Below are 12,383 nucleotides of genomic sequence, written 5' to 3' on the forward strand. Positions count from 1 at the left end.
TCTCTAACCTAGGCATGGTGGCACACACCGGAAATCCCAGCACTCAGGAGGGAGGCTGAAGCTAGAAGATTGCTGTGAGTTTGAGGCCAGCCTGAACTGTATAATAAGACCCTTTCTCAAAGAAAAAAAAAAATTTTTTATCTAGACAACAGTAAAAAGAACTCCAATTTAAGGATGGGCAAAGGATTTAAATAGACATTTCTCTAAGAAAGACTTACAAATGGCCAATGAATACATTAGAATATGTTCAATATCAGTAGTTACTAGGAAAATTCCTATCAAATCCACAATGAAATACCCCTTCCTATCTCAGAATGGCCAAAATCAAAAAGACAAAAATTAAAAAGTATATAGAAAAACTGGAAGTCTGGAAGTCTTTCTACATTATTAGTACTATTGTAAGATGATTTAGCCACTTTGGGTTTTCTTTCTTTCTTTCTTTCTTTCTTTCTTTCTTTCTTTCTTTCTTTCTTTGCCTTTTTGAGACAGGCTTCCACTGTGCAGTTCAGACTGGCCTTAACTCACTTTGTAGCCCAGATTGGCTTGAAACTCACAGTGATCCTCCTGTCTCAGCCTCCCAAGTGTTAGAATTACAGGCATGTACCACCACACCCAGCCAGTTTAGCCACTTTGGAACACAGTCTGGAAGTTCTCCCAAAAGGTTAAATATCAAATTATGTATGGCCCAACCATGCTAGTATTAGGTAGACACTTAGATGAATTTAAAACATCCATACAAGCTGGTTGTGGTGGCACAGGAAGCTAAGACAGATGACTTTGTGCAAGATCAGGGCCAGCCTATACTGTACAGTGAGTTCAAAACCAATCTAAACTGCATAGTAAGACCCTGTATTAAGCATAAAAACTTGTGCATTAGGTTGCAGAGTGGCTTTATTTAAAATAACAAAAAAAAAATGGAAACAGCCCACATGTCCATCAGCTGATGAATGGTTAAACAAAAAGGTAGTACCTCCACACAATGGAATATTCTTTTTAAAAAGAAAAAAAGTGATACATGCTAAAATATAATGTGATGCTCAATAAAAGAAGACAGACACAAAAGGCCTTAGTATTACATGATTCCTTCACATAAAATGTTCAGCAGAGACAAATCCTATAGAGACAGGAAGCATATTAATGGTGGTTGGGGGCTGAGTTGGGGAATGGCTGCTAATGGGTATAGAATTTCTTTTGGTTGTATGAATGGGGATTTTATTTAGGATGTGATATAAATATTCTGAAATTAGTGGTGATATTTGTATCAATCTGTTATTGTAATAAATATCACTAAATTATATGCTTTTAGAAAGATAAATGTAATGGGCATCACACCTCAAACATTTATTGTTTAAAAAATAAGGCAAGCCAGGGATTTAGCTCAGCAGCGTATGCGCCTGCGTTGCGTGGTCAAGAGTTTGATCCTCTGGGGCTGGGGATTTAGCTCAGTGGCATAAGTGCTTGCTTTGCAAACAGGCAGTCGTGAGTTCGATCCCTGGTACCGATAAAAAAAGAAAAAGATTTAAAAAAAAAAGAGTTTGATCCTCAGTACCAAAAAAAAAAAAAAAAAAAAAAAAAAAAGGCAAGAAAGTAATTATCTTCTTGGAAAAAAAAGGTTTTTTTAGGAATGGGAAAAGGTCCATGATAAAGGAGGTACAAATTTAATGGGAATTCTTGGTGCTGAAAGCAGAGTGGAGACCATTGGGGTGAAGATAAAAAGAAACAAAGAAGTGTGCTACAGACTGGTTTGGTTTGGTTTGGGTTTGGTTTTTTGAGACGAGATCTCACTCTGTGATTCAGCTTGGCCTTGACGTCTCTGTGTATCCTGGGCTGGTCTCAAACTGGTGATCCTCTTGATTCAGCCTCCTGAGTGTTGGGATTACAGGCATGTACCACTACGTCCAGCTAGGTTGTTTAATCAGATAGATGTTATTAGTAGTTGGTGCCTTCCTAAGAGTACATTGAGAACCCTGAGTACTAATGATTATACATTGACACCCTTAAGCATTTTTTCATGTGTTAGTAGGGGCATTCATCTATCAGCTATCAAAGAAATGTTTCAGGTTATCCGTCAGTGATATTGTCAGCCAAAACAGCTTCACTCCACAGCATAGCCACCTTTGCCCTTGAAAAAAGAGAGAGAAAATAAACTTTCTGTAATAGTACTAAGCATATTAGAAATACATTTTTCTGGAAAAAGTCTGGCACTTTGCCCTCTTTCTGTTCAGTTCCTACTATTTTATTTATTGAATTCCATTTACTTTATATGGCATTTTTTCTCAAGATAAAAGAATCTAAAACTGGTGAAAGATACCTTTCTAGAATCTTTATTATTAAGTTTTATTACTCTTTTAAGTTATATATATAATATATATATATATAGTAATTCAGGAATTCAAATACTTAAGACCATTTTCTTTTTCTGGTGGTGTTTTAAGAGATTGGTCAGGCACAATGGTGCATAATCACAGCACCACTCTGGGAGGCTGAGATGGGAAGATCACAAGTTCTAGGCCAGCTCAGGCAGTTTAGGGACTTAGCAAGACCATGTCTCTAAATTAAGAAAAAAGAAAAAACAACAACAACAAAAAAAAAAAACCAAAGGGCAGGGGCTGGGTTTTACAGCTCTGTGTAAGGCCCTGGGTTCAAACCCCAGTACCTTGATTGATACTAGATGAAATGACATTGTCCCAATTTATAGCTCAGTTATTAAAAATACTTACATTTGAGTGAATGTGAATGTGTTAGATCTGTGAATTAGGGAACTAAATACACATAGATACCTACAGTGTGATTTGATTTTATGTTTTTTGCTGAAGTGGGTGGAATGAATCACCTCCGAGAGAATGGCATAGTGCACCGTGATATCAAGCCAGGAAACATCATGCGTGTCATCGGGGAGGATGGGCAGTCGGTATACAAACTCACAGATTTTGGTGCAGCCAGAGAATTAGAAGATGATGAACAATTTGTTTCTCTTTATGGCACAGAGGAATATTTGGTAAGTCATCTATCATTGATTTCAATTCTAAAAGCTAGCTATATTGCAAATATAATCAGATAATTGGTGAAGCAATTCACTCTAGGTTATAATTTTTTCTGACCAAAACTAAAGTTTCTATTCTAATGAATATATTGTGTAAGAAGAGAATTAGGAGCTGGGTATTTAGCTCAGTGGCATAAGCACCTGCCTTGCAAGCAGGCGGTCGTGAGTTCAAATCCCTGGTACCGATAAAAAAGAAAAAGACAAAAAAAAGAAGAGAATTAGGTATTTGTTCCTACAAATGCTGATATTTTTCTATTAAAATCATTGGTTTTATAGCACCATTAAATCCTTTGATTTCATTAATGACATAGATCGATACTAAAAGACAAATCTATCTGTACTATCTAGCCAGTAAAGACTCCAGTTTTGGATTACAGCAATTAATATATTATGAGCTTTTTATAATACAGTTCTCAGTAGAGAAAAATTCATTACATTTCTCAAACAGAAGGTTCTGTTTGGTAAGGCGGGGAGCTCATTATTGATAGGCCAAAACAACCATTGTTAGAAACACACAAAAGATGAAACGCCTCTGCAGATATCTAAGTTGAAATGCTAAAAATCCAGAACTTTGTATGTAAGCATTAATGAAAAACTAGTAAAATTTAAAACACCAAAAAAATATATTTTAAGATACTTTTAGCATGTAATTGGAAGTTTGTAACTTATGTCTATTGTCATCACTCGGTTTGATCCTGAGTCTTAGACTTTATGACTTTTTTCCATTGGATTCTTCTGGTTAATGTTACAAAATGAAAGATGAATCTCGCCACCCTGATAGCTTTATTAAGATTTTTCCAAGTCTGGCATGAATTAAGACCTCTTATTTTTTTTTTTTTTTCATTTTCATTTTTATCGGTACCAGGGATCGAACTCACGACTGCCTGCTTTCAAGGCAGGCGCTTATGCCGCTGAGCTAAATCCCCAGCCCCGAATTAAGACCTCTTAAAGGCTCTTCACAATAAATAGCCCAAACTAATCCGGAGATGTGCTTAAAGACAAGTTGAGTGCTATAATGTGTACCTGTAATCCCAGCTACTCAGGAAGCTGAGGTAGGCTTGCACATTGAAGGCCTGCATAGCTTAGTGAGACTCAGTCTTGCGGTGGAGGATACCTAAACATGTATTTCATTCATTCATTCCACAAATGTTTATGAAGTAAACTGTATACCAGACACTCTTCAAGCCTTTCTATACTAAACCAGACGTACATTTCTGCTCTGTGGGGCCCACATTCTAGTATAGAAAACAGAAAATTACACATGAACAAGTAAATAAAGTAAATTCAGATCACTGAAGTTTTGTGAGGACAGTAAATTAAAGTAGTGAAATTAAAAAGTGGCTAGAGGAGAAGGGTAGCCAGGGAAGGCTCCTTCACACATAGATGAACTGACACTGAAATGATTAAAAGCAGCAAACCAAGCATGGATTTGGGGATATTATAAGCAGAGGACACAGGAACCTTAAAGGCTAAGACAAGAATGACAGTAGGTAGTCAAGAGACAGAAAGGCTGGCGGTTTGACTGGAATTTATTGAATGAGGGGAAAGTGTTAGGAGTTAGAAATGGAGCAGGGATCAGGGCCTGCCAGATTACATAGGCTTGTAATTTCTACCCTGTCAGATGAACACTCCCTTTTTATGATAAATGTTTGACATCTGCCTTTATCTTTGAAGAAACTTACATTTCTTTCACTTTCTGTAAAAAGAATAAAACAAAACAGTAAAATGGAACAAAACAGAACAATACTGGATTTCAAAAACAAGGCAGAAGGAAATTTCCCATAGTTGCTATTTTGCATATTGTTGTCCTCTAAATAGATGCTCAGACTACTGGCTGTAGGCCTGCAAAGTCAATCAGACAATTCAAGCAGTAAGTTGTTTTTTTAAATTCACTTGCTCTCAACCTATGTTCCCCCTAATCAGCCGATTGCTTATAGGGGAAGGAAGAATACTTTCTTGTCTCCAGCCCATGTGTACCAGCTAGCTCCATGAGAGAGCAGCTTGGCTTCTTGGTTCTTCTCCCTGCCTGCATGGCTTCTTGTGGCTCAAGGGAGGGCACACATTGACTTACTGGTTCTCTTCCCTGTCCACAACTGCTGCTGGCTCATAGGAGAGCATAGGTTGGCTTCTTGGTTCTCTTTCTGGCCCGCATCAAGAAACTTAAATTTCATTTGAATGAAACTATTAGATAATATCATTAACTTGCATACCTAAGTGAATGAATAGCATAATATCTAATATTTTAAAGCAAAATATTTTATAATAAAATACTAAGTATTTAATATGTAAAATTTAGGAACGAGTTCTAGCAAATAAATAGTCGTATGTGCTTGTAATGACACTTCAAATACAAACGCATTAATATCTTGTATTAGTGACTCATACATCACAAGTTATGATATCATCATGGGCATGATTTTTCAAAGTAGTGAACATTTCTATTTTATATACTCTCCATTTAGAATCACTGTTTAGCTTTTACCTCTTTTTCATTTTTATCGGTACCAGGGATCGAACTCACGACTGCCTGCTTGCAAGGCAGGTGCTTATGCTGCTGAACTAAACCCCCAGCCCCTAGCTTTTACCTCTTAAGGGATTTTTAAATAGAACAAAATATTAAATGAATTAACTCTCATCTATACTGTGTATTCTATGGGGAAATTTTATCTATTTCCATTTATTTTGCTTTGTTTTTTGAGACAAGGTTACACTATGTAGTGCAGGCTGACCTTGAACTCTGTAGCCCAGACTGGCTTTTAACTTACAGTGATCCTCCTGCCTCAGCCTCCCAAATGCTAGGAACAGGCATGTGCCATCACACCCGGCTCTATTTCCACTCCAAAGTAGACTTAGCCCTGTTTTCATTTTAAAACCAGTTTTAAAAAGTTTTAAAATAAGGAAAATACCAAAAAAAAAAGTCATTGGGGCTGGGGATTTAGCTCAGGGGCATAAGCGCCTTCCTTGCAAGTGAGCGGTCATGAATTCGATCCCTGGTACTGAAAAAGACCAATAAATAAATAAAATAAGGAAAATAGTGGTTAGAAGTTCCATAGTCTAGAAATAGTCTGTATTAGATGGAACCTTACTCCATTGTAATTTCCCAGCAGTCATTCATGCAGAAGTTAAACCCTCTGTTTTATGTTGGGTTTTTTTTTTTTTTTTTTTTTTTTTTTGTCTTTTTCCTTTTTATCGGTACCGGGGATCGAACTCACGACTGCCTGCTTGCAAGGCAGGCACTTATGCCGTTGAGCTAAATCCCCAGGTTCCCCCCCCCCCCGCCCTTTTTTTTTTTAAACAAACCTAACCTTTTCCGCTACTCAGTAATATAGATTGTCTCAGTAATATAATCCTGAAAACCCTGGTGTGGCTTTATCCTAATGTTCCTGCTATGGATGCAGTAGTGTAGGCCCAGTAATGCCAAACCCTACTTAAGCACTAGTGCCACATTCAGGAGAGAGTCCGTGGGCACAGTCATACCAGACTCACATGTGTCAGTCAAGCCATCCACATGTGACTCCCTAAGGCTTACGACTCTACCTCCTCAGAGGTGCTTTCTGAGCACCCCTTTGTCTCCTTGTATCTCCTTTTCCTGTGGTGGAAGCCTCATGTTGCAAAAGATAGTAGACGTGGCCATGCTCTCTTGGCCTGTTCACGATACCATTTATACAGTCAGAGGTCTGGCTGTCACTTTCTTGAACAGTAATCACCTTGTGTGCTATCCCACAGAATAAGCAAATTCTTTCAGACACCCATGTATCTGTTAGGCATATGTTTGCAAAGTCCAGTCTTACCTACTTCCCTCTACTTCTAATTTCATGCTACAATGTATTTCCCAAAAGAGCCTTTCCCCATCCACCAAATCCAGAGATTATGACTCTTTGGGAGTCAGAGTCATATACTGTGTCATTTAGAAGTCATTCTCAGCAGTGATGCCTGTCTCAAGTCCCATTCCCCTGAACCTAAATCCCACGGTATCATAAGGGATTGTTTGGGCTTGGCACCATTTGAGAGGTTGACTACTTTGGTCCATAGTACATTCTTCAAGTTTTATCTGCCAAGAAGCTTCAGTTGCCACTGCATTAGCTTCCACAAAGGCACATATTAGGAGATGAAGTCTATGTAGCCACTGGTTTTGTCTTCAGAGCTAAATGTCCTTCACAATCTACTAGCTCCTAAACCACTTCTCTTCTTTTTTAGGGGGTGGGGGGTGGGGGGGTTGTTTTTTGGCTTTTTGTACCAGGATCAAACTCATGACCTCACTCTTGCCAGTCAGGCACTGTTCCACTGAACTAAATCCCCAGCCCTAAAACATTTCTTAGAAGAGCCAGATATAGTCAGCAAGTCTGAAGTAGTGTCTCCTGCAACATGTGTTTGACATCATACCAGCTACTTATGTGGGTCACTTGATCCCCAAATAACTAATCTTCTAAACCAATTCTGCAGAATTAATTATTGTTTCAGACCCTAGATGACTTGCTCTGGTGAATTGCATATGAGCTATGAGAAAGAAATCAAAGATGCCTGATAGCTTTTGGGTGTAAGCAGCTGAATAGGAAAATAAAGATAAGAGGGAAACAGATTTGAACGAGAAGACCATGAATCTCTTTTGCACATGCTAAGTTTGAACTACCTTTTAAACATTAAAAGAAAGCAATAGGACATGTGAATCTGGAACTCAGGACAAGAGAAGGAGTTAGAAGTTAAAGCGTAGAGATGATATTTAACACAGTAAACCATAATGGGAGGTGGGAGGAAGTAAGATAATTGTAAGAATGAATAGTTATTTTGGGAAGTTTTGCTGTGGTGAGAAGCAGAGATTGCTGAAAAGGTTGTATGGTCAATTTAATTTGTTTTTTATTTAGTCTTGTTCAAAAATGGAGCTATCCACACATCTATAATTGCAGGAGGATAAGGCAGGAAGATTTCCATGAATTGAGGCTAACCTGCACTAGAACGTGAGGCTCTGTCTCATTAAACAAAACAAAACGAAATGGCGTTATCAAAGCTTGTTCTTATGTGGAAAGAAATGATCTAGCATAAAATAAAGAAATAATTGCAGGAACTGATTCTAGAGTTGGTAAAGCAACATGATGGGTTCATAGCACAAAAGGAAATGTCAGTCTTTGATAGCAGTTTTGTTGTAACTGGAAAGTAGACCTGGTAAATAGACACAGATTCGGGTAGGTTGGTTAAGGACATAAATGAAATTGCTTGATCTGATTGCTTCCATTTACTCTCTGAAGTATATAGTGAGATCATCAAAACTGAAGATCAAAGGAGATGGAAAGGCTATAAAATAAATGTAAAATTGTAAGTACTAGGGAGCTAGGGACATAGCTCGGCAGTGCAGTGCCTGCCTCGCAAGAGCAAGGCCTTGAATTTGATTCCCAGCACTAAAAAAAAAAAAAAAAAAAAAAAAATGTACTAGAAAAGCATGATAGAATTTCTAGACTTTGAGTGCCTATTTTTGTGTTTATAATGTAGGTCACAGGTTCGTATTTTTTGTGCTTTTTTGTCTGTTTCGTAGCATCCTGATATGTATGAGAGAGCAGTACTAAGAAAAGATCATCAGAAGAAGTATGGAGCAACAGTTGATCTTTGGAGCATTGGAGTAACATTTTATCATGCAGCTACCGGATCACTGCCATTTAGACCGTTTGAAGGGCCACGTCGCAACAAAGAAGTAATGTAAGTGGTTTCTCCATCTAAAATTAGAAATAAAATTTTAAATATATGTATTATTTCCCCATATATTAGAGGTAGATATTGACAAAAATTGGCTTAGCAGTCATTTCTAATATTTTAAGCTATCTAGTTTTTAATGAAAATACAGCTTTACTATTAAAATGTATAGTCACAATTTTCCATATCATGTTTAAATGCCTTTTATACAAAGTTAAAATGGTATCCAGTCTTAAGTCCATCCTTAGAAGTTTACCTCTTTCTGAATTTTATTTCTGCACACTGTTTCACTTCTTGTGCTTGTCAGCATTTTTCTTCTATACAGTTTAAAAAGTTCTGTGGTATACTAGAACCATTACCAAATATAAAAGAAATATAGTAGTTATCTTACACTGATCTTATTTCTTTTACCATTTTAAAAATAACATTTTGGCAGTACTAGTGTTTTTTCTAGTGGCACAGGTTAGGACCACACATTTTACAAGTATAATATACATTCATGCATTCCCATATTTTTAGGAAATAGTGTGCAGAATTGCTTACTGTAAACCAGATAACAAGAAAGAGAGATTTCTAGATGTGAAATGTATTATAAAATTCATCTAGCTGGGCATAGTGGTGCATGCCTGTAACCTCAGGACTCAGGAGGCAGGAGGATCATTGCAAGTTTAAGACCAGCCTGGGCTACAAAGTGAGCTCAAGGCCAGCCTGAACTGCATAGAGACCCTGTCTCAAATAAGACAAAAAAAAAAAAAAAAAAAGAAAGAAAGAAAAAGAAAAAAATCAGCTATATGTTGACCATGCTTTTTGTTTTAGAAGAAATGAGAGTCAATACTTTTGCTTCATGAAAACAGCTAACACATAAGCATAAAACTATAAGGTTATAAACATTTAATTTAGTACATGGTTTGGGACAATAACTCACTGATAGCCTAACCTGCCCAACCATTATTTTAGATCTTCACAGATTTTTAAGACTTAAATATTTGACCCTGCCTTTCATATAATTTTTCATCTAGTATCATCTCAGAGAGTTGAGGAAGAAGCATTTTTTTCCCTTTTATTGATTTGAGGAAGTAAAATTCAGATGATATAATGACCTTTGCTAATACTTTCATATTTAAATATTTTCCAGTAAGCACAGTGCACATATGCTTACGAAAAGATAACATTAGCTGGAATAATCATTTCACTCTAGTGTCAACCTGATTCTGCTTTACAAGAGTGTTGTTTGTATAAAATCTTTTGATGAGCAAAGGCTGAGAGTCAGTTTGTGTTTTTCACATAGATTGTGCTTGCTGATAAATCATGCTTTTTTAGGTATGTTTTAAAGTAGTATGAGCATTCCTTCACGTCCTAACACTGGATTAAATAAAACTATAGTGCTTCCTAGTGAAGGAAACATGACTCATCAGCAACTAGGAATACCTGATGATTTTACCTAACTGTCACGTGGGTGCTTATGCATTAGAGAAGCTATATCTTGCAGGGGTTTTTGGTTTTTGTGTGTTTATTTGTTTGTTTTGAGAGAGTTTCACTATGCAGTTCAGGCTGGCGTTGAACTCACTTTGTAGCCCAGGCTGGCCTCAAACTTGTAGAAGTCCTCCTACCTCAGCCTCCTAAATGCTAGAATTACAGGCGTGTGCCAGCACATCCGGGTGGAGAAGTTATTTATTTTCACAGAACTCATTTATTTTCACTGATACTGTTGAATGTTTAGAGGTATTTAGTCAGTGGTGGCTGATTTACTTTACCAATGAATGATGCATTCACATTATGGCATTGTTGTTCCTTTGGCATCTCGTTTGTATATTATGAGTGTCTATATGTGGATCTTACCAAATTAAACATTTTAAGAATTTGTATAAGAATTCTGTCATTCTATTCACTTTGTATGAATCTCATGTATGTCTACTTCTCTATGGTCAGATTCTTTTCATGTGAATACATTTTTCACATTAATTTTCTTCTTTGAAAAAAAATAGCTTACAGCAAAAATTGTGATAGACATGCTGTCTCCACAAGTAAAGACACAGAGGGCACAGTTTACTGCAAAAATTGTGACAGCGATCTTAATGAGTTGTACTGGTTAAGAAAATGCATTGATTCCCTCAGATTATATTTACTTAGGTATTAGGCAACAAAAAGAAATCCAATAGAAATAGTATTTCTTAAGTTTATATAAGATTCTGCTGTATTGTGTTTTACATTTTCTAGTGTGAAAAGTATTCTTAAAAGCATAACTCTCCTCAGCAGCACAGCACCTGCCTGGCAAGTGTGAAGTCATGAGTTTGATCCCTGTGCCAAAAAAAAAACATGACACTCATATTTTTCTCCAACTTTTAGGTTTTATTTAGGAGTATTCTGATACCTAAAGGACTCCTTTCATTGACTTACTAGGCCATTGTACTACTCTATTGTCTCCCTATCTATCTCTACCCTCTGTTAAGCTTTATTTTTATCATATTCATCAGGAATCACATTAAATTTGGCTTATAATTTTGCTATGTAAATCTGTTCCTATATGTGTTTTTTAATGTGCGAAGAATTTTTCTGGTACTTTTTTTTTTTTTTTTTTAAGAAATGCTCTGGGCCATGGAATTAGCACAGTGTAAGCGCCTGCCTTGTAAGTGCATGGTCATGAGTTTGATCCCCAGTACAAAAAAAAAAAAAAAAAACGGTCTTATTCTGCAGTAATTATATAATTCAGCTGACTATGCCTTTGACTAATATGGATAAGAAGGATGAGATGCTGTTTTCAGAGTCTACAGATATTCTGTGACAGCATTTTTGTGTTTCCTCCATTTTTCAAATAGAAAAACTAATATGTTTGTTGTGAGCATCAAGATGCTATTAATGGCACTCTGAGACCTCAAATGAAAATTAATTATGGCATGATTTTTTAAAAATTACTTGTAAAATAATTGTACAACCACTATACTTAAGTCAGTCAGATTCAGAGTATTTTGACTGTTTTATGGATTGTGTGACCAATCGTGAAATTTCCTCTACTTGTAGGTACAATTGAGGAAATACTTTGCAAATAAAGTACTTATTTTATTATGCTTTTATTCTTCTCAAGGTATAAAATAATTACTGGAAAGCCTTCTGGTGCAATATCTGGAGTACAGAAGGCAGAAAATGGACCAATTGATTGGAGCGGAGACATGCCTATTTCTTGTAGTCTTTCTCGGTAGGTATAGTATTCCTAATTCTCATCTTTTGCACTTCGATATTGCCTAAAATCACAAACACTCAAATACTTGAAGAATACATGTTGGTTTTATTTTAACTATATTATTAAAACATACAGTTTTTGCCTTATATTCTGGATATATATTTCCACAGGGTATATATATTTTTAAGATAAGTGACCACTATTCTTAGAATTCTTCCCATTGTGGGGAATTCTACCCAGGAATTGTTGCTTTGTATTGTTCTGTTTCCATGGTGCTGAGGACTGAACTAGTACCTCTGCACTAAGCTATATCCCCATCCCTTTTAGTTTTTTTTTTATTTTGAGACAGGCTGTCCTCCATATTGATGGACCACTGTGATGTCACATATTTGAGTGAATTTCTCAGTTGGAGTTGTACAAAAACAAGCTTTAAAGAAATTTAATATCTTCATGATTTTTTTAAAAATCCAAATTATTTAA

General features: G+C 36.4%; 1 protein-coding gene across 2 annotated transcripts in view; it reads left to right on the top strand.

Annotated features, from left to right (window-relative positions):
- Tbk1 (TANK binding kinase 1) overlaps positions 1 to 12,383 on the top strand; it is a 52,695-nt gene that overhangs the window by 18,364 nt on the left and 21,948 nt on the right. For both annotated transcript variants that reach the window (XM_003475949.5, XM_023567582.2), the window contains exons 5-7: positions 2,817 to 2,998; positions 8,571 to 8,731; positions 11,808 to 11,918. In XM_003475949.5, the coding sequence (XP_003475997.2) occupies positions 2,817 to 2,998; positions 8,571 to 8,731; positions 11,808 to 11,918 (454 nt within the window). The remainder of the gene's footprint in view (positions 1 to 2,816; positions 2,999 to 8,570; positions 8,732 to 11,807; positions 11,919 to 12,383) is intronic.

This window comes from Cavia porcellus, unplaced genomic scaffold (assembly GCF_034190915.1).
Source record: "Cavia porcellus strain 051 isolate PalLab524CR breed Dunkin Hartley unplaced genomic scaffold, mCavPor4.1 scaffold_8, whole genome shotgun sequence".
NCBI classification, from domain to species: Eukaryota; Metazoa; Chordata; class Mammalia; order Rodentia; family Caviidae; genus Cavia; species Cavia porcellus.